General features: G+C 39.5%; 2 protein-coding genes across 6 annotated transcripts in view; one reads left to right on the forward strand and one right to left on the reverse strand.

Annotated features, from left to right (window-relative positions):
• HERC3 (HECT and RLD domain containing E3 ubiquitin protein ligase 3) overlaps positions 1–23,481 on the reverse strand; it is a 198,234-nt gene that overhangs the window by 12,690 nt on the left and 162,063 nt on the right. The gene's annotated exons all lie outside the window — the stretch shown is intronic.
• NAP1L5 (nucleosome assembly protein 1 like 5) lies at positions 17,875–18,756 on the forward strand. Its single transcript, XM_005897784.3, has one exon. It carries the CDS (start codon positions 17,970–17,972, stop codon positions 18,546–18,548), a length of 579 nt encoding a protein of 192 aa, XP_005897846.2. The 5' UTR covers positions 17,875–17,969; the 3' UTR covers positions 18,549–18,756.

Genomic DNA, 23,481 nt, shown 5'->3' on the forward strand with positions numbered 1-23,481 from the left:
TTTGGCCACCTGATGCAAAGAGCCTACTCACTGGAAAAGACACTAATGCTGGGAAAGATTGAAAGCAAAAGGAGAAGGGGGTGGCAGAGGATAAGATGGTTAGATAGCCTCACCAACTCAATGGACATGAATTTGAGCAATTCTGGGAGACAGTGGAGGGCAGAGGAGCCTGGGGTGCTGCAGTCCACTGGGTCGCAAAGAGCTGGATCCAGTTTAGCCACTGAATAGCAAGAACAAAGGCCCCTGAATTCAAAAATCATCTCTCTCATACTGTGCATTTTTTATTTGTCAGCAGTTGCAGAAACCATGAATGGACCCAGTGCAGACTTTTCTCCTTCATCTGAACCCTCCAAGGCACTAGCAAGGGCCCTTGTGCCTGTCCACCTTCCTGGTGAGTCTAGACGAATTTGGCTGAGTGTCTCTTGTCTTGGTTGACAATCTTGAGTTTTATTCAGCAGTAAATAAGAAAGGTACCTGACTTTTCATTTGTAAGATATTGAGAAAGTGCTCAGTGGTGATTAGGTAGGAGATGGATCTGATGTCTTTCCTCAAATCATCTACCTTAACAGGATTTCTTGGATAAAAGTGAAGGCACCATATGAGAGCCTTCAGCTCCAAAGATAAGGGACACAGCTCTCCTGGCCAGTTACAACTTTCTCAGGCAACTGAGGAAATTGAGTTGTGGCAGAGGCAAGTCCTCATACTGTGCAGCAGTCCCTAGGGAAACCCACTCACTAATTTACAAATTCATTAATCCAGAGACACATATATAAAAATTGGCCATTCAGTGCTCAGAGCACCCACACCAGTTTTAGACTGCCAGCAGGAGAAAACAAGACACGCAGAAGAGCTGAAATGACTCTAGGGTGCCACTTAGAAGAATTAAGCCCATAAACCACACATTGGCCTGCCACAGTTTTCAACAGTGATTTTACTCTGATAAGCCAACTTTAAAATGAGAAAGAGCCTCCCAAACAGAAGAAAATGGGATGTCAGATGACCCCTGACTAATACCCCAAATAGGTTTACATATGTACAGACCTTATACTTGTAAGTACTTAATTAGGAACTAAGGAAATCCTCTCTGAAATGGCCAAGGTGCAGCTCTTTCTGACATTCCAAAACCAGTTTCTGCATAAGCAGTTAAAGAAAGCCACCTTGATAAAACATCTTTTCAAAATTCTAAGGGCACAAACTCCTTCTAGGAGGAACTTGCATTTTTCTCCTTGCATCTTTGAGATATACATGTTCTACCAGAATGCTCAAGAACTCCTGCCTTACTCTTATTTAAACCATCTCTAATTCCTGGGACTGAGGGGGGAAAACAGGCCTTTAAAATCCAAGCAAGGGACTTCCCTGGTGGTCCACTGTGAGACTCTTCACTATGAATGCAGGGGGCCTGGGTTTGATCCCTGGAAGGCAACGGCACCCCACTCCAGTACTCTTGCCTGGAAAATCCCATGGATGGAGGAGCCTGGTAGGCTGCAGCCCATGGGGTCGCGAAGAGTCGGACACGACTGCGACTTCACTTTGACTTTTCACTTTCATGCATTGGAGAAGGAAATGGCAACCCATTCCAGTGTTCTTGCCTGGAGAATCCCAGGGATGGGGGAGCCTGGTGGGCTGCTGTCTCTGGGGTCGCACAGAGTCGGACATGACTGATGCGACTTAGCAGCAGCAGGAAACTAGATCCCACATGCCCCAACTAAGACTTCCTGCGCCACAAGTAAAGATTCCTCATGCCGATATGAAGATTGAAGATCCTGTGTGCTGCAGCTTAGAACCAGCACAGACAAATAAATAAATAAATATTCAACCCAAGCGAGTTAAACTTACTCCAAATGTTATTTATAAATTAGTGAGCTTTATATTGATTCATGACTAAGATTTAAAATGAAGCTATGAGATCTCTGGTTATATCTGTCTATATGTGTGTACATTATAGACAAATGTCTACTTCTGAATGGTATTGCCAAAATTAATTTGTAAAAGAGCTCTCTACTTAATTGACTTAAAGGAAATTAAGCCCAAGGTAAGAGAAACCCAAGTAAGACGGTAGGTGTTGCAAGAGGGCATCAGAGGGCAAACACACTGAAACCATACTCACAGAAAACTAGTCAATCAAATCACACTAGGACCACAGCCTTGTCTAACTCAATGAAACTAAGCCATGCCCCTGGGGCAACCCAAGATGGGTGGGTCATGGTGGAGAGATCTGACAGAATGTGGTCCACTGGAGAAGGGAATGGCAAACCACTTCAGTATTCTTGCCTTGAGAACCCCATGAACAGTATGAAAAGGCAAAATGATAGGATACTGAAAGAGGAACTCCCCAGGTCAGTAGGTGCCCAATATGCTACTGGAGATCAGTGGAGAAATAACTCCAGAAAGAATGAAGGGATGGAGCCAAAGCAAAAAGAATACCCAGCTGTGGATGTGACTCGTGATAGAAGCAAGGTCCGATGCTGTAAAGAGCAATATTGCATAGGCACCTGGAATGTCAGGTCCATGAATCAAGGCAAATTGGAAGTGGTCAAACAAGACACGGCAAGAGTGAATGTCGACATTCTAGGAATCAGCGAACTGAAATGGACTGGAATGGGTGAATTTAACTCAGATGACCATTGTATCTACTACTGAGGGCAGGAATCCCTCAGAAGAAATGGAGTAGCCATCATGGTCAATAAAAGAGTCTGAAATGCAGTACCTGGATGCAACCTCAAAAATGACAGAATGATCGCTGTTCATTTCCAAGGCAAACCATTCAATATCACAGTAATCCAAGTCTATGCCCCAACCAGTAACGCTGAAGAAGCTGAAGTTGAACGGGTTCTATGAAGATCTATAAGACCTTTTAGAAATAACACCCAAAAATGTTGTCCTTTTCATTCTAGGGGACTGGAATGCAAAAGTAGGAAGTCAAGAAACACCTGGAGTAACAGGCAAATTTGGCCTTGGAATACGGAATGAAGCAGGGCAAAGACTAATAGAGTTTTGCCAAGAAAATGCACTGGTCATAACAAACACCCTGTTCCAACAACACAAGAGAAGACTCTATACATGGACATCACCAGATGGTCAAAACCGAAATCAGACTGATTATATTCTTTGCAGCCAAAGATGGAGAAGCTGCACACAGTCAGCAAAAACCAGACCAGGAGCTGACTGTGACTCAGATCATGAACTCCTTATTGCCAAATTCAGACTTAAATTGAAGAAAGTAGGGAAAACCATTAGACCATTCAGGTATGACCTAAATCAAATCTCTTATGATTATACAGTGGAAGTGAGAAATAGATTTAAGGGCCTAGCTCTGATAGATAGAGTGCCTGATGAGCTATGGAATGAGATTCGTGACATTGTACAGCAGACAGGGATCAAGACCATCCCCATGGAAAAGAAATGCAAAAAAGCAAAATGGCTGTCTGGGGAGGCCTTACAAATAGCTGTGAAAGAAGAGAAGCGAAAAGCAAAGGAGAAAAGGAAAGATAGAAACATCTGACTGCAGAGTTCCAAAGAATAGCAAGAAGAGATAAGAAAGGCTTCTTCATCGATCAGTGCAAAGAAATAGAGGAAAACAACAGAATGGGTAAGACTAGAAATCTCTTCAAGAAAATCAGAGATACCAAAGGAACATTTCATGCAAAGATGGGCTTGATAAAGGACAGAAATGGTATGGACCTAACAGAAGCAGAAGATATTAAGAAGAGATCGCAAGAATACACAGAAGAACTGTACAAAAAAGATCTTCATGACCCAGATAATCACGACGGTGTGATCACTGACCTAGAGCCAGACATCCTGGAATGTGAAGTCAAGTGGGCCTTAGAAAGCATCACTACGAACAAAGCTAGTGGAGGTGATGGAATTCCAGTTGAGCTATTCCAAATCCTGAAAGATGATGCTGTGAAAGTGCTGCACTCAATATGCCAGCAAATTTGGAAAACTCAGCAGTGGCCACAGGACTGGAAAAGGTCAGTTTTCATTCCAATCCCAAAGAAAGGCAATGCCAAAGAATGCTCAAACTACCGCACAATTGCACTCATCTCACACGCTAGGAAAGTAATGCTCAAAATTCTCCAAGCCAGGCTTCAGCAATATGTGAACCGTGAACTTCCTGATGTTCAAGCTGGTTTTAGAAAAGGCAGAGGAACCAGAGATCAAATTGCCAACATCCGCTGGATCATGGAAAAAGCAAGAGAGTTCCAGAAAAACATCTATTTCTGCTTTATTGACTATGCCAAAGCCTTTGACTGTGTGGATCACAATAAACTGTGGAAAATTCTGAAAGAGATGGGAATACCAGACCACCTGATCTGCCTCTTGAGAAATTTGTATGCAGGTCAGGAAGCAACAGTTAGACCTGGACATGGAACAACAGACTGGTTCCAAATAGGAAAAGGAGTACGTCAAGGCTGTATATTGTCACCCTGCTTATTTAACTTATATGCAGAGTACATCACGAGAAACGCTGGACTGGAAGAAGCACAAGCTGGAATCAAGATTGCTGGGAGAAATATCAATCACCTCAGATATGCAGATGATACCACCCTTATGGCAGAAAGTGAAGAGGAACTAAAAAGCCTCTTGATGAAAGTGCAAGTGGAGAGTGAAAAAGTTGGCTTAAAGCTCAACATTCAGAAAACGAAGATCATGGCATCTGGTCCCACCACTTCATGGGAAATAGATGGGGAAACAGTGGAAACAGTGTCAGACTTTATTTTTTGGGGCTCCAAAATCACTACAGATGGTGACTGCAGCCATGAAATTAAATGACGCTTACTCCTTGGAAGGAAAGTTATGACCACCTAGATAGCATATTCAAAAGCAGAGACATTACTTTGCCAACAAAGGTTCGTCTAGTCAAGGCTGTGGTTTTTCCAGTGGCCATGTATGGATGTGAGAGTTGGACTGTGAAGAAGGCTGAGCGCTGAAGAATTGATGCTTTTGAACTGTGGTGTTGGAGAAGACCCTTGAGAGTCCCTTGGACTGCAAGGAGATCCAACCAGTCCATTCTGAAGGAGATCAGCCCTGGGATTTCTTTGGAAGGAATGATGCTAAAGCTGAAACTCCAGTACTTTGGCCACCTCATGTGAAGAGTTGACTCATTGGAAAAGACTCTGATGCTGGGAGGGATTGGGGGCAAGAGAAGGGGACGACAGAGGATGAGATGGCTGGATGGCATCATTGACTCGATGGACATGAGTCTGGGTGAACTCCGGGAGTTGGTGATGGACAGGGAGGCCTGGCATGCTGCGATTCATGGGGTCGCAAAGAGTCGGACACGACTGAGCGACTGATCTGATCTGATCTGAAGCACCTATATAAAGTCTCAAAAATATAGGAGAGGTCACATGAACTGGTAAATATTCAGTTTTAAGTTAATATTCAGTATTAAACTTAGTTTAAGTTTGTTAGTTTAATTAATACAGACTCTTTAAAGTAATCAACATTAACAGTAATACTCGAGGTTTACTAAAAGTCATCTAAGATCTCATTTCCATTATAAAATTTGTCAGCAAGAAAAATAACCTGGTGTATTATTGAATTTTTATAAGTAAATTAACTGTAAATGAGATGACAGTTTTTAGGTCGCTTTAAGAATAATTATATTTTATGGTCTGTTGTTGGTTGCTAAGTCATGTCTGACTCTTTGCAACCCCATGGGCTGTAGCCTGCCAGGCTCCTCTGTCCACGGAACTTTGAAGGCAAGAATTCTAGAGTGAGTTGCCATTTCCTTCTCCAAGGGATCTTCCCAAGCTAGGGATTAAACCCACCTCTCCTGCATTGGCAGGTGGATTCTTTACTACTGAGCCACCAGAGAACCCTTGTTTTTATGGTTATATTTACTGAAAAATAGCTTCTCCAAATACTTGGTTACTTGAAACTTTAGAGTTTTGCTAAATTATGTTAAATGATGAAAGTTCATTGAATGTCGAAATCATTCCAAAATAAAATTAGATACCGAAACCGTAATTACTGAACATAGATTTCCTTTTACAGAGAAAATAAAGATATTCAGGACTATTAATAAATATGCTTGGCGCCACATGGAGACATTTTCTGTAAGAAAGCACTTTTTTTTAAGAAATTACAACCAGTATTCATAAGTTTGTCAGTGTACAGAATGCTAAAATAAAAGTTTAAAACTGCTTATTTCTTAGTTTTCACTAGAAATTAAGTTTTTAAGAGTTGTAATTAAAACTAATAAAATTAATAAGGGAAACATCTTTGTATGTAAGGGAAAAAAACAAGCTATAAGGAACAGAAATGCATTCTGTTAAGGGAAAAGAGAGTAATTTGTCCTAGAGAGAGGTTAAAAAGAGAGAAAGAGAAAAAGGAGTATGGAGGTTCTTAAAAAAAAAAAAAAAAAAATAGAGCTATCATATGATCCAGCAACCCCACTCCTGGGTATATATCAGAGAAAACCGTAACTCAGTGCAGCACTATTTACAACAGTCAGGACGTGGAAGCAACCTAAATGTCCACTGACAGAGAAGAGACAAAAGATGTGAGATATGTATACACACACACACAGACATATACACACAGTGGAGTATTACTTGGTCATCAAAAAGAATGAAATTATGTCGTCTGCAGCAACACGGATGGACCCAGAGACTGTCATACTGAGTGAAGTAGGCAAAGACAATATCATATGATATTGCTTATATGTGGAATCCAAAAACATGGCACAAATTAATTTTTTACAAAACAGAAACTGAGTCAGAGACACAGAAAACAAACCTATGGTTACCAGTGGGAAGGATAAATTGGGAGACTGGGATCGACATATAAACACTACTGTATATAAAATAGGTAACTATTAATAATAAGGACCTACTGTACAGCACAGGAAACTACTCAATACTCTACAATGACCTACATGACAGCAGAATCTAAAAAAGACTGCATGTATGTATAACTGACTCACTTTGCTGTACAGCAGAAACTAATACAACCTTGTAAATCAACTATACTCCAATACCATTTCTCAAAGAAAGAGAGAGAAAGTATAGGGGAAAATCTAAAGGTAAAAAAATGAAGTCTTAGAATGATGTAAAAAGAAACAGAGAAAAGAGTTTTGTGCATCGTCTGGACTGGCTAAGAATAAACTGATAAGAATAAACTTAGTTGAGTAAATGAATTACAATGTTAAAGGTAAGATGGTGCAAAACTAGAATTTGGCCCCCTGTTAAGAGGACAAGGTTTTCTTGGAGTATTGGTATGATTTTGATAACAGATTTTGAAGTTTTTTTTATTTAAGTAATCCGTTGTAACTTTCTATATTTGCCTTTGAATCTTTGTCACTTTGGTTAAGTGGTAAGTATTGTTTCACAATGACCTATAATTCTATTTGAACAAGAGTTTTAAAAACTCTTGATATCTTTGACAAAATTCCTCTTATTGATTTCTAAATGAAGTTCTTTTGACCTATAGATAACTTCGGGATGCTCCAGAGGGCCCCTGAAACATCTTTGAGAGAAATATTAAACTAATTGGGCTTATTTGATATGCTAAATTACATGGCTAGTATAATCAAATTAAAATAAATAAAATTTAATATTGTAATAGTGTATAAAAATGCCCAAATTTCCTTGACAAATGCATTGTCATCAGGTCTTTAACTGCTTTTTGAAAGTCTTTTGTCATCAATATACAATTACTCTTTTATTCTGATGCTTTTACAAAAATGCTTGATCTCCAAGTAGAATTATAGAAAGGATTTTCTGACAATCACAGGTTTCTGGTAACTTTCAGATCATACTACCTAACTGGGTAAGAAATTAAAGAACATGAATTGAAAACCTGATGGCTTCATAAAACTGTAAACAGAGGATCAAGAATTAGTAACATGAGACTGAATGAACTGACGAGGATGGCTGTAACTTTTAAGTCTCTGAAAAATTATTGCTGATTCTTTTTAATGTTTTGTTTTCCCAGATTTGAGAAACTTTTTGTCTTTCCTCGTAAGCTAATTATGATTTATAGCAGTTTGGTAAATTATACCTTTGTAAGCAGAAATGAAATATTCATCACTTCTCTGATTTCTCCAGAATTTGGAAACTCTTAGTGAATATTCTTATTTTCATGGCAATATAATTATTTGCACAATTTCAATAAGAATCTGTTCTCTTTATAACAGGAGATAATTGGAAACACTGGCTATATTACCATGACTTTGGATGGGATGTCATATTTGAGACTATACAAAAATCAGATATAGCAGACAACTTCAAAGACCTGAGGTGGACTTAATGGAACTATAAAGCCCCTCTGAAAAACAACCTAGTACTTTGCTTATAGGATTCCTAGAAGCCTTATCAGGTGAATAAGGGCGGCTACTTCCTGGCAGGTGCATGGATCTCAAGATTTTTTGTGGACCTGAAGAGGAGAGGAACCTGCCTAAATCTGTGGATTTTGCAAGCAGAATCTGATGCCTAGTCTTCGACATGGCTTTTCTAGCCTGAGGGACCTTTTAAATGTTCAATCTAAGATTCCTTATGAAGAGACTCAGCAAAAGCAATTTCAAAGAGCCTATATGATCTTAATTTGGCCATCATTGGGAGAAATGAGGGTGATTTTAGAAAGAAAAAATTTATTTCAGTGAATATTAATTTCTAGTGTTCTTAACTGTTTTTGTGGTTTGTATTGACTGCCTAAGACTCAACTTCCTAGATGGCTCCTTGTTAATATGTTGTATTATTGTAAGATTAATTGAATTATTAAAATGACATTCTAAATTTATTTCTGAAGCTTACCACAGTAATCTATTTTTGCATGAAGATAGATGCCCCATGACCTACAACCAGGAGATTATATACAGGAAAGACATCAATCAAAGGACTCTCTCCAACCTACATAAAAAGACCCCATCAGATACTCATGACTAGCTTATACACAATGAAACTTAAGGGAAATGATCCTTAGGTTTACATTTCCCACTGAAAAAGAGCCATGCACCTGACTGGTCTATAGAGAGGGGCTCCTGACCTCAAAATCCCCTTGAAACAACACTCAGAGGAGAAACTACATCCACACCAGGCCGAGAAGACAATATCAGGAGTAGACAGCTATATTAAAATGCCAGACCAGACCCATATGATCATTTATAGTGTTTTGTTGATTTCTTGGACCTTTGCATTAGAATCAAATTTTTTTTTTTAATCATGAATAATCCTATACAATTTTAAAAAATCAATCCAATTTTCAGACTTGTGGTCACTTATCTATGTCCAGTACTTCTGGCTTACTTTGGTGGATTTCTTACCTCCAAGGCTCTAACTGGATGGCCCTTAGAAAAATTTATTTTAGAAGAAAGAAGTTTTAGGGCCACTAATGATATTACTAGATGGGAATCCCTCATTTGGCTAATCAATCATACTTTTTCTGACCCTGACCACAACATGAATTCCCTTTTAAAGTTACTCAAGCTCAATCAGAACAATAAGCTAAATTTCAAAGAACGTAACTTCCCACTTATTAGAAAAGACTCTCCCTCAATTATGGGATGGATTTATATAGCTATCACTGGGTTACAGTCATTTAAGTTTAAAGGCCTGCCTATGTCAAAAACAATTAAATCATATTAAAGATAACCAGTCAAATAACAATTGAAAATTAAGCTGAGTGCCTTATGAACAATGCCAACATATTATTTCCCTTAAATACAGCAATTAGTATGAAACAGACTGGGTCACGTGACCAGAAATACTGACTTGAACCTAATGGAACTCAGTGGCTTTGTGGCACTAATTTGTGGTCTTGGCTTCTGCCAAAATGGATACTAATATGTATCCTAGGATTCCCTTGGGCTCAAAAGATCTGTGTTTCACTGGTCTGAGCACTTAGCAGCTATTTCTGTGCCTTCAGTAGGATTGGAAGATGTAACCACCCAGATCAAAGCCTTCACCCAACAGGCCTTAAATGACAGTAATCAGGCTATGAGCTTACTGAATTATGAGATCTATATGATGAAAAAAAAGCAGTATTATAAAACACATGGCCCTCAATATCTTTCCAGCATCTCAAAGAGGCAGGCCGTAATTCAAACTGAGTGCTGCATCCTTATACCAGATGAATCCTCCAATACTATCCACTTAATGACTCACATGAAGAATCTGATTTCTGCCTTAAGTGATCTACTTCCTAGTCTTGGTGGTCTACTAAGGAGCTGGTTTTGTTCTTGGAGCTCATGCACAAATCTCTACTGTGGTCTTATTGTTATTAGCTGTATTACTTAAATCCTGTATAAGGTAATTGTTTCTTGCATTACCCAGTGTGTCACAAGATCTTTGAGAAAACTAATGATGGCTCAACGTCTTGAGGCAACTGATCATGTATATATTCCTATACAAGGGCTTCCCAGGTGGCTCAGTGGTAAAGAATCTGCCTGCAATGCAGGAGATGTGGGTTTGATCCTTGAGTTAAGAAGATCCCCTGGAAAAGCAACCCATTCTAGTATTCTTGCCTGGGAAATTCCATGGACAAAAGAGCCTGGTGAGCTACAGTCCTTGGGGTTGCAAAAGTTGGCCACAACTCAGCAACTAACAACAATGCTGCTGCTGCTGCTAAGTCACTTTCAGTCGTGTCCGACTCTGTGCGACCCCATAGACGGCAGCCCACCAGGCTCCCCCGCCCCTGGGATTCTCCAGGCAAGAACACTGGAGTGGGTTGCCATTTCCTTCTCCAATGCAGGAAAGTGAAAAGTGAAAGTGAAGTCACTCAGTCGTGTCCGACTCTTAGTGACCCCATGGACTGCAGCCTACCAGGCTCCTCCATCCATAGGATTTTCCAGGCAAGAGTACTGGAGTGGGGTGCCATTGCCTTCTCCGCTAACAATAGTCCTATACAAATTTAACTGTAACGGTGCAACTCTATAGATGCAGGGGAAGGAACATCCTCGCCTGACCTAGGAATGAACTTTCTTAGCACTGTGGGACAAATTGGTCATGAAATGTCTCCTAAACCTTGTTCAACTTATGTTCTAAAGGGAGGTAGTGGTAAAACAAAGAACATTGCCTGCCATCCAGTTCTACAAGGATCAAATCATTTGCTATTTCACTCACTGACCTAACAGGACACACTGAAAGGAATTTAGGACAAAAAACAGAATGGAGCATTTTGTGTTTTGAACATATGGACCCCTCAATAGTTTTGATACATACTTGAGGAAGAATTTCAATGGCCCCAGATTCTTTCATCTTCCCATATAAAGATAAGCACTTCTTTGATTATGATTAGCAGTAATCTTTCACTAAGATGTATGCCTGACTCCATGTATTTCCCAGCCAAAAAATTCATATGTACTGGCTGCTCCCCTGCCCCTTTCAAGCAACTGCTCAGAGTTAGCTGACAAACTGTCTCCAGGGCTACAGTCCTCTGTAAGGACCCTGAATAAAACCAGAGCTCGCAGCTCTCATGTCCTGCATTTTTGAATTCTGTCAACAGTTGGTAACATTTTTCTGGTACAACTACCTAAGAAAAGCACCATCAGCATGATTTTGCATTACAGCCTGCGATGGTTAATTCTATGTGTCAGTTTGGCTTAGCTATCGTGCCCAGCTGTTGATCAAACATCACTCAAGATGTTGCTGGGAAGGAATTTTTTGGATGTGATTCACTTTTGGACTTTGAGTAAAGCAGATTAGTCTTCATAATGTGGATGGCCTCATCCTGTCAGTTGAAGGCTCTAAAAGACTAAAGTTCTCCAAAGAAGGAATCTGGCCTTCAGACTGCCTTCTGACTCAAGACTGTCACATCAACTCCTGCCAGAATTTTCAGCCTACCCTCCTGCTCTGAAGGTTTCTGATTTGCCAGCCCCAAAATCACACACACAGATTCTTTAAAATCAATTTTTATCTTTATGTGTATGTGTGTGTGTTACTAGTTCTCTTCGTCTGGAGAACCCCAAGACAGATTTAGGTACCAAGAAGTGGGGTACTACAATAGCACATACCTAAAAATGTAAAAGTGACTTTGGAATCAGGTAATAAGTAGAGGCTGGAAGGATTTTGAGGGCATGATAGAAAAAGCCTAGTTTGCCTTGAAGAAACTATTGACAGAAATAAGGACATTAAAGGAGATTCCAGTGAAGGCTCAGAAAGAAAAAGAGGAGAGCTACAGTGAAAGCTTCTACTGTCTTAGAAAATACATATAAATCATAAACAGAATATTGATAGAAATACGGATGTTAAAGCACTCTGGTAAAGTCCCAGACGGAGATGAAGAACACATTATTTTTTTGAAACTGGAAACAGGCAATCTTGTTATAAAGTGGCAGAGAACTTGGCCAAATCACGTTCTAATGTTTTATAGAAGGTAGCACTTATAAGTGACAAACTTGGTTACTTAGCGGAGGATATTTCTGAGCAAAATATTAAAGGTGTGACCTGGTTTCTTCTTGCTGCTTATAGTAAAATGCAAGAGGAAAGAGATAAAGAGGGAATTGTTAAGCGAAAAAGAAACAGAACTGGAAAGTTTGGAAATCCTCAGCCTATCTGGATAGCATGCTCTGAAAACAAGGCCAAGGATGTGGCTGAACAATGGTCTGCTAAAGAGATCAGGCATGTGACTCATGGATCCAGTCAACCATCTCCGTAGAAGCCAGGGGTAAAGATGTGGCTATCCAGGAAAGATCTGTGGAGGCCTCTCTTGTCTGATGGTGTGGACCCCCATGAATTGCCTGGGAGGCCAATAAGTTTTATGAGAATTTTATATAAGCAGGAACACTGTCACCTTGCACTGAAGGGGCAGAGACGGTTTAAAAAAAAAAAAAAGAAGAAGAAAGACTGCCAGAATTCCACAGGCTCATTGAAATGAGCCAATAGAATTAACTGGCTGCAAACAGAACAGGTGTTGGAGCACAGAACCAAAGAGAATTACTCTCCACGTCTAGAATCCACTTGCCTCAACTAAAGATCCCACATGCCACAACTAAGACCTGGCTCAGTCAAATGAATAAATATTTTTAAAAATCTAATGAACAACGTGATGTGAAGAACTGACTTAATGGTAAGTACTTGGATACACACTGTCTCAGTGATACTTAAGAGTACCCTTTGAGTAAATTTTATGATATGAGAATTGTGGCCCAATAAAAACAAATACACAAAAACTCAAGAAAAAACATTTTGAAGTTAATGCCATCGTTATTCCAATTTGAGAACTGAATTCAAGACGAACAACTAGTAAATGGGCAGGGGCAGAAAGTGAAGCCAGGGTCTGAGTACAGATCTGTGCTCCCAACCACTTCACCAAAGTGCCCTCCCATCATCCACCTTTCTTATTTTTCCCCCGATGTGACAGGTGTGTGAGAAATTACAGTAAGCAGAGATAAAGACGTGACAGTACAACAGCTCATCTTGCTATTCCCAACTATGTGTTACTGGCAGCCCCAATAATACGCTAGAGTCCATAAAGTCCACAAAATTAGACAACTCTTAATAACAAGAGTTAAAACTTTTAAACACATAATTCTTACTAAGCAGGTACTATATGCATTGCAAACTGTTTTCAGAGTCTGAATCCAAGGGTTTTTTAAAATGCTTGTCAAACCAATTCTGAAATAAACATAGAAAGTCAAAGGAACTAGAAGAGCAAAATAATTTTGAGAAGAACAGAGTTAACCAACTTGAAGTACCTCATTTCATGACTTACACAGTTACAAGTGTGGTACTGGTGAAAGGACACGTAAATCAATGCAACACGAAGTCCAGAAATGGATCCACATGTATGTGGACAATCGTGCAGCGCTGTGCTGAGCCACTCAGTCATGTCTGACTCTTTGTAACCCATGGACTGTGGCCTGCCAGGCTCCTCTGTCCATGGGGATTCTCCAGGCAAGAAGACTAGAGTGGGTTGCCAAGCCCTTCTCCAGGGGACCTTCCCAACCCAGGAATCAAACTGGGGTGTCTTGCACTGCAGGCGGATTCTTTATCAGCTGAACTGCAGGGCAGCCCTCATATGGACAATTACTTTTTGCCAAATTGAATGAGCAATTCCGTGAATAAAGGATAGTATTTTCAAGAAATGGTACCATATCAACAGAAGATCAATATGCAAAAGGTATATATCCCTATAGTAGTAGTAATGTTAGTCACTCAGCTGTGTCCTACTCTTTACGATCCCATAGACTGTAGCCCACCAGGCTCCTCTGTCCATGGAATTCTCCAGGGAAGGATACTAGAGTGGGTAAGTCATTCCCTTCTCCAGGGGATCTTCCTGACCCAGGGATCGAACCTGAGTCTCTCAAATTGCAGGCAGATTCTTTACTGTCTGAGTCACCAGAGAAGCCCATATACCTCACACTTATTTAAAAATTAACTCAATATGGATCAGAGTCTAAATGCGAAAATTTAAGTTGTAAAACTTCAGGAAGAAAACTAAGACCAAATCTTTATGGCCTTGAATTTGGCAAAGATTTCTTAAATATGACACCAAAAGCATAATCTACTAAGAAAAGATTAATAAAACGGATTTATCAAAATTTTAAATATCTGCTTTTGGAAGACACTGTTACAAAAATGAAAGACAAGTCACAGACCAAAGAGCATATTTAAAGAACACATATCTCACACAAAACTTTTACCCAGAATATATAAAAAATGTTAGAAAATTAGTAAGAGAACAAAAAGTTCAATTTAGAAAATGAGCAAAAGATCTAAACAGACATTTTATCAAAGAAGATATATGAATGACACGTAAGCACACTGGAAGATGATGTCATTAATCATTATGGACTCACATACAGCTCTTAGATTAGGGGACAAAACTCAACAATATGAAATGGTGAGGGTATGGAGCAACTGCAACTCTCACATATTGCCACTGTAAAAGCAAAATAGTACAGCCACTGTGGAAAACATTGTGGAAGCTTCCTATAAAACTAAACCTACATTTACCATATGACCCAGCAATTCCACTTCTAGGTACTTACTCAAGAGAAATAAAAACCTTTGTTCACATAGAATCTGTTGAATGTTCACAGCAGCATTATTTGTAATCACAAAGAACTGGAAATAACTCAAATGGGATACTAGTCAGTAAATAAAAAGGAACAGACTACTAGTATACATTGCCACCGATGAATCTCCAATTCATTATGCTGAGAGAAAAAGGCCAGACTCAAAAGGCTACACACCTATTCCACTTATATGACATTCTAGGGATACAGAGACAGATCGCAGACCAGTGGTTGCCAGGGTTGACAGTAAGGGAAAGAACGTGAGGATATTTGAAGAAGATGAGGTCACTGTTCTACAATTCCATTAATGTAGTGTTTACATGACTCTATGTGTTTGTCAAAATACCCTAAAAAGGGCAAAAATTCGTTGTACATGAACTATATCTCAACACAGGCTTTAAAAAAAAAAAAAGAGTAGCCTTGAGACAGGTGGGACCTGGGACCCTTTGCTGCAGTGCTTGTATCTGGACAAACCTCTCCTCCAACAACAAAATAGGAAGTAACAAGGGACTAAAAATAACTGCATGCATAGCCTCTCTGGGCAATTTATGAACAAGATACAAAAAGACCAAAAATCCAACTTCCAGGAGCCAACTTGAGGAGCCGGGAGCAAAAGCAGGGTATTGCACATGCCTCCTGCACACAGTACAACCAAGGGGGTGGGCAGACCACCTAAGCCACCCCTCTGGCCCAAACCCATCCCTCCCCCACCCTTAGCTTCCCAGTGCCAGCCCCCCTATCCTCACAGGGAGTAAACAAGGAAGTTACTCGTTTTAGCTCCCTTCTGCTTGCAGCAAGAGTCCCAAAAAAGCCTTGCTTGAATTTATCATCTAGTCTCTTGTCAATTTCCATTTATTAAGCAGTCCAAGAACCCTGGTCAGTAAAGCCTAGCTTAACACTAAGTTTAAAGATTTTTTAAGATGGGAACATAAAAATCCTAAAAGATGGGTACACCCTGGTTGTTTCAAGTAATTCAAGTTAGTTAGATTGAGTGAAGTCTGAGTTAAGTTTTGTCTTTTTAAAGTGTGTCATAGCTTCTATATTACAGGAGTTTGAAGGCCTCGCTTCTGTCCCTGATTCTGCCAATCAGGTGATAAATCAGGTAAAAGAGCATTTCACTTCCTTTTTCTTCACCTAAGTTCCTTATTTTTTAAAATGAGAAAATACAGTCTTAACCTCACAGTAGCTGTACCCATCAAAAGATGGTATATGGAACATGCAGGTGATATATTAAGTACGTATAGCATCAGCCAACTAAATATAGATACATTATTACACCAAATTTAGGGCCAGGATCGAAATTTCAACCTTAACCAAAAAATCTCATCATTATGAATGGTAACAGGGAAGCAGAAAGTAAATTATCTGAAACATAATTAAGAAAGTAAATAATATGAACTACAAGTACAAAAAAACTAAGATATTTTCTACTGCAGATATACTGAACCGTTTGTAAAGTTTCTTTGAGGAAGGACACAAAGATACCCTTTTCTTTTTTTTTTGGTAAGAAAGCTCTTATTAAGATGTCCTTTTCTAAGAGTATATTATTGCAGGTTATTTTTGAGTAATAAATACAATTTAACTATTTTGTAAACAAAATATCACTTAGCACTTCTTGCTAAGTGTCAGCACTAAATGCTTTGCATATTATTAACCAACATTTACAAGACCCAAAAAGATACACCAATGTACTTGGGCAGTTAATTTCCTTACATTCATGTGTTTTATGTAAATACTTCGGCAAGTCCCAATATAATGGGGAAAAAGGCATTTGTATAAGTAATGCTTAATTTGAAAACATTCCTGAATAAGTCCTGTAAGGATCGTTTGGCTTCCATACCTAAAATAATGTGCTCTTACCCTTATTTAAGAAGCTCTCATTTTGATTTAATAAACAGGAAACTAAAATGTCTACTCATTTGACTGTTAGAAAACAAGAGATTAGTATTCGATAGCTTTTTTTTTTTAACCGTTCTCATATACAAATCACCAGTTAGACCCTTGGAGCAGATGCTGAACCATATCTTGGGGACAACGCCTGTGTGTACGTGTGGGACAGTACATCCCTAGCAAACGGCACTGTTAAACATGCGCCTCAGCTCCGATAAGGCAGGGGGCCCCTTACCCTGGGCCTCCAGCGTTAGAAGGCTTTGCTTTCTTTGGCCCTCCTCCAGCTTTATTCCTCCCCACAGGACAAAGCTATTGAGGAGCCTTCTGGAACATTCCAGGATACCCAGGGTTTCAGACATTTCCTGGTCAAATGGCTCCAAAACTGCTTCCAGGGTCCGCCTAACTGAAAGAAGACCGTGCTACCAGTATATGTGCCACTAGGCTGAGAGAGGGGCAAGAGGGGCTGTTGAGGGTGGGACGAGGGGAGAAGGGCTGAAAACTGTTCAGTTCTCCCACAGGTCCCTAAGTGGGTGGAATGGAGACAGATCCCCCCAGGCCTCTACTCTCTGGCAAGGACTTCACTGAAATTTGAGGTGATCAAAGCCGAGTCCCCAAGAGTAAGCTCAAGATGCCAACGCCAGCTACAGAGAGATGGAGACAAATGCCAAGACACATATACTGGCAGATGTATATAAGCACCTGCGTGAGCTAGAGGAGTCAAGTGGCAAAGGCTAAGCCCGTCCACACAGTTCGTGAAAAATTGCCGCGTACACCTGCCGCCACCCCCAGCTCCTCTCTACTGGGGGAGGGATTTGCGCGGGCAGATGTAGGGGTAAGCAGGGTAGCTAGGAAACGGGTCCTGACGTTGCCCGCAGCGCAGGGGAGAGCAGGGTAGCAACAGGAGGCTGCTGGTGTGGTTCGAGGGCCCCACCATCAGCTGATTATGGGGAGCCAGTCAAGGGCCCGCGGGGGGAAAGGGCGGGGCCGCGCGACGTCACCGCCGCGGCCAACGTCAGCGCCTCTTGCCGCTTGCCGCAGCCGCAAGATCGCTGTGGTGCAGCTCGGGTGCAGGTCTCTGTGGGAGCCACCTAGAACTCTGCGCTGCTCCTCGAACATGGCTGACTCGCAGAACCAGGGCTCTGCGGAGCCGAGCCAGGCAGCGGCGGCGGCAGCAGCAGCAGATGCGGCCGCGGCAGCGGAGGAGGTAATGGCGGAAGGTGGTGCGCAGGGGGGAGATTCTGACAGCGCGTCCAGCGACTCCGACGGTGTGGTCGGTCAGATGGCTGAGGAGCCCCAGACCCCTGCAGAGAATGCACCAAAGCCTAGAAATGACTTTATCGAGAGCCTGCCTAATTCGGTAAAATGCCGAGTCCTGGCCCTCAAAAAGCTGCAGAAGCGATGCGATAAGATAGAAGCCAAATTTGACAAGGAATTCCAGGCTCTGGAGAAAAAGTATAACGATATCTATAAGCCCTTACTTGCTAAGATCCAAGAGCTCACCGGTGAGATGGAGGGGTGTGCATGGACCTTAGAGGGTGATGAGGAGGATGATGATGATGACGAGTACGAGGATGAGGAGGAGGGAGAGGAGGAGGACGAGGAGGAAGAAGAGCCTGCAGCAGAGGCTGCGGGGACCGCTGCCGCCAAAGATGAGGGTCCCCACTCTGCAGTGCCTGATGACGCCAAGAAATAAGCGGGGCAGAGAGTGCAGAGGAGAATGACGACGCAGATTTAAAACCCCGATTACTATTATTTTGTACACATTGGTGGACTTGAACGGCTCAGGTTTTGGACCAAAGTACAGTAGGAATCAATTCTGACATTCCTAAAATACTATGAAATTGACGCAATCAGATTATGCCCAGCGCGTCTCAAATTTGATTTCCAATTTGAACACAAATAATACCAACAGGTGTTGAAAATGAGTTAAATTTAAAATGATTTTTCATGATCTCTTCTGTGAGGACTGGAGTTGAGACTTACTAAGGGTGTCAAGTAGATGTGAATTAAAGAACGTCACTTTGAAAATCCTTTCGTCACAGTATCGCACTAGGCACGGAACACCCAAGCCGAGATCGAACGTGTTCTCAATGCCGAATTCTTCCATTTCTTTTGCATTTTTCCAGCGCAGCAGCAGCAGAACTCAAAACAGATCTCATCTTTAAGACTTTGTTTTTGTAACATTAGCTTTACACTTCAGAGAAGAGAGATGGGACGAAGGAACCCGGTGCTGGAGATCATGACAATACTGTTAATGAGGCTCAGAAAACTGCCACTTCAGATTCTAAAGACTGTTCTGAATATTTGGTTCTGAGAAGGAGGGTGTATGACCTGTACAATATTGTCAACGTGTGTGTTCATTATTTACGGTCTCGTGTTTATGTGTTTTCTTGGTAATGTCTATTTACAAAGGTGTAAAACAAATCCCAATTGTTTAAGCATTAAATCCCCTTATCAAATATTTTAGAAGTATTAATTTACTTGAAAAAATGTAGAATTCTAGTAAAGTCTGTAAAGCATGTGTATCCAATGTTATGTACTTTGAATTGTGTGATGTCTTTTTGTCTTGTAGCTTTTAGAATGTAGCTGTGAAAATTATCAGAACTCTTCACTGAAGCTAATGTTTGGGAAAAAATATATACTTGAAGAACCAATCCAACTGTGTGTCCCCATCCGCAGCTCAGAAGTAGAAAGGGTTTCAGTTTGCTTGTGTTAGCTGTGCCTTCGTTATTTTGCTATGTAAATGTGACATATTAATATAAAATGGTGCATAATCAAATTTTACTGCTCGGGAACAGATTGGCATACAGCAAAGGATTTTTAGGAGGACACATTTAACGTAAAGACTCTTAGCTTCTTTGTGGGTTTTGAACTGTGTGATCTATAAGGAAATTTAAGCATAAAATTGTTTACCACTGTGGTGTTAATAAAACTGTATTTTCAAAAAACAAAAGGACTCATTCTCTGACTGCCTGGAATGAAATCCCAGATCTGCCTCTTATTAGCGATGAATCTCAAGCAATTCAGTTAATCTGTGTTTAGTTTCTCCTTATCTATAAAAGGGGATAGTAACAATTCCTCCCTCACAGGTTATTATGGAGAACAAGCTAGTTAATTTACATAAAGCTCATAGACCAGCATCTGACACTAAGTGCTCAAAGTACTTCAGCTGTTATTAACATTGTTATTATTATATGAAAGATAAAAGAGGAAGATTTGAAATTCAGTCCTCTCGTAAGTTACAAAAAGGGAGAAAATACATTATATTCTTATGATTTTTTTTTCATTATATTCTTATGATTTTATTGTTTAAGAATGTGGCCTTTCATTTGTAAACAAATAAATTCAATAAAAGGTCTTCTTCCTCAATATAAAAATCAGATTTTGATTTCCTCCCAGAAAGAATAAAAAACATTATGCATATAAAGGCTATTTCAACTTTATATCTGGGCATTCTAAATTAAGTATAAAATTGAAAGTGATTCCCCACAAATTTTAAACACACAGATTTTTTTTTTTTTTTCATTTCCCTTAAGGGTTAAAATTATTCAGAAGTAACATTAGACCCATTTACCTTAGGGAATGGAAGGAAGCTCTGACCTGTTGCTAATTGCAATAGTTGAGTAAAACCTTAATGTAACAATCTTCCTTAGGGTCAAGACAACAAAAAGAGAAAATCAAAATAATTTATTATAGAAGAAGTAAATGATAATCATGCCTAACTGGAACAGAAGCAAAAAAAAACTAAAAATTCAATATTCATTTCTTATCCCTAGGAATAAAAGACTTGTTTTTCTAGGTCCTACAAAAACAAAAATGAGTGAAACAAATAAGGTGTGTAATTAGTGGGGAAAATAAAAAATTTTGGAAGGGATGTGATTTTATATAGAAAGCCCAAGAGAATCAGTTGAAACCTATCACATTCAGTAAGTTTGAGGAACTGATTAGTTACTGGATAAACATATAAAAACCACTAATTATTTCTAGGCACTTTAATGTAAAAATACATGCAAAAGGCTCTCAGAGTATATAAAATAAAAATATTTATAAAAACCTCAATTAAAAATGTATGCAACCTATGAAAAGAAAAAAAAATAGAATATCACAAAGAAATGTAAAAAACAAGCCTTTGGAAGGTAAGACTGAATATCACAAAAGTGTCAATTCTTCCCATATTAACATGTTATTTACTACACTTCAAATCAAAACCCAAACTGGATCTAGAACCATATAACTACCCTAATCTTCACCTAACTGTTTACTAATATGGAAACAGTTAAGATTTTATCTTAAACTACAGACTCAAAAGAAAATTTTTAATGGAAGAAAATATATTATTACGCATTTACTAATTACTGGACAGGGAAAGGTTAAGTCTAGAGTGATTTAAGACCAAAAGAAATAATCAACAGACATGACAACACAAAAATTAAGAGCTTATAAAAATTTTAAAAGACTTCACATTTTTAAAAGCAAGCAGCAAATGGAATAAAATGTGCAATAAAATACAAATACAAAAAAAAGTTCATATAAATCATATGAAAATCATTTTGTCTTAATAGAGAATTATATAAAAGATGTCAGCAGACTACTTTAAAAAAGGAAATACTGCAATCCTGTTTAGGGCAGCAAGACACATCCTGAAAGGACAGTACTAAGTGGTCCAGGCCTCCGGCAAGGTCTGGATCTTTCTTTCACTTATACATACAACTTCAGCTATGGGGTTTTCTAGCTACCATTCATACCACTGTTGGCCACTTTTCTCAGGATATAAGCACATATGTGATGCCCTTCATAATGTCAAGCAATTTCCACCATTTCCTAACTAGCTTGATCTTTCCCCTCTGTTTCCTGAATTGCTTATTTGATAGTTCCTCAGGCAGCCATAAAACTTGTATGTTAATATGTAGCAGAATACCCTCTCTTTAAGGCAGGTCAAACACTCTCACTCATAAACCACTTTTAATCCATTATAGATCCAAATTAGTAAGCAACACACAACATAACTGGCAGAAAGAAAGGCAGCGTGCACTACGCATTCAACTCAGTCTCTACGAGCATTATGCAGGAGACTGCAGCAGGCTGACACTCACAGCCCAGCACAGTACAGCAGCTCTCCCGGACTCAGACTTTACCATCAAGCACACACAGACACATCTGCACGTGCATACACAGGGACACAAACATTTTTTTATTGACACGAAAGTCACAAAACATAATTAGCCATTTAAAATGAACAATTCGGTGGCATTTAATTCATTAAAATGTTGTGCAATGATCACTTCTACCTAATTCACTTTTTTTAAGAAAAAATACTTTAAAGGTAAACATCAGAAAAATGGATTAATGCTATGTAGAATATGTAAAGTAGCTTATATACGGGAGAAATACAAAATTTTACAAGTGAAGTCAAGTTTCTTATTAGACTAGATTTTAAAAAAAGAATACTCAGTATTTTTAAGGATTAGATGAAATAGAGTAGTACTCTCATACATTGATGATAATGTATAAGTTGGTATAATTCATAACCAAAATAAATTTAGCAAAAATAGCCACAGATTCGAAATGATATACACTAATTCCATTTCACCCTTGGGACCTTATCATTAAAAGAGCAATTTTAAAAACAAAGTTTTATACTTAAGATGTCTGATACAGTCTTATTAAAAATGAAGGAAGGGGAAGAGAAAGAAAGGGAAGGAAAAAAAGAACATAGAAACAAGCCAGACACTCAAAAGGGAAAGTAGGGAAAACACACATTCACATAGGCTGTGCAGTCATTATTAAGACTGTCCATGAGGGCTTTATAATAAATTTATAGATATAAGCATTATCTCAACCTAAGTTAAACAATTCAGACATACAATTTTATACATATATAGTATGTTTTCAACTATGCCAACTTTGTGTTTAAAAAATTGCATAGTCTGTCTGAACTGAAAACAGCAAACTCTTCAAGTTATTTATCTTCAAGGGATGAAGGGACACAGGGACCCTGAACCTCTGGTCTTGGCCTCTTAGTGGCAATGTGCTGAGAGCCTAAGCTCTCACTCAAACAAAATGGCTTTGAAACTTGGCTCTGGTTTTTGAACTCTGGACTTCTAACCATGTAAACCTGAGCAAGTAACTTATACCTCTCCATGCCTCAGTTTCTTCAACTATGGGAAGCACTCGAGAAATGTTACTAACATTTTAATTATCTGCTATTCCTGTAACAGCCCAGCACAAATACCATGAAGATATTAAAGATTACACCTCCCACAGACTATCTCAAGAGATCAAGTGAAGTCTCAGCATTCCTAACTTCAGTTGATCTCAAGGAGCTAGAAGTGTTTGTCATGTGTGGGTTTTATTCTCACATTCCTTTATAGAATCTAGGTACCTTTTGAACTGTGATGTTGGAGAAGACTCTTGAGAATCCCTTGGACTGCAAGGAGATCTAACCAGTCCATCCTAAAGAGATCAGTCCTGGGTGTTCATTGGAAGGACTGATGTTGAAGCTGAAACTCCAATACTTTGGCCACCTGATGCGAAGAGTTGACTCATTGGAAAAGACCCTGATGCTGGGAGGGATTGGGGGCAGGAGAAGAAGGGGATGACAGAGGATGAGATGGTTGGATGGCATC

This window comes from Bos mutus, chromosome 6 (assembly GCF_027580195.1).
Source record: "Bos mutus isolate GX-2022 chromosome 6, NWIPB_WYAK_1.1, whole genome shotgun sequence".
NCBI lineage: Eukaryota > Metazoa > Chordata > Mammalia > Artiodactyla > Bovidae > Bos > Bos mutus.

What these genes read in the sequence shown, in the direction of transcription:
- NAP1L5 (XM_005897784.3), top strand. Translation starts at nt 17,970, where the DNA reads ATGGCTGACTCGCAGAACCAGGGCTCTGCGGAGCCGAGCCAGGCAGCG.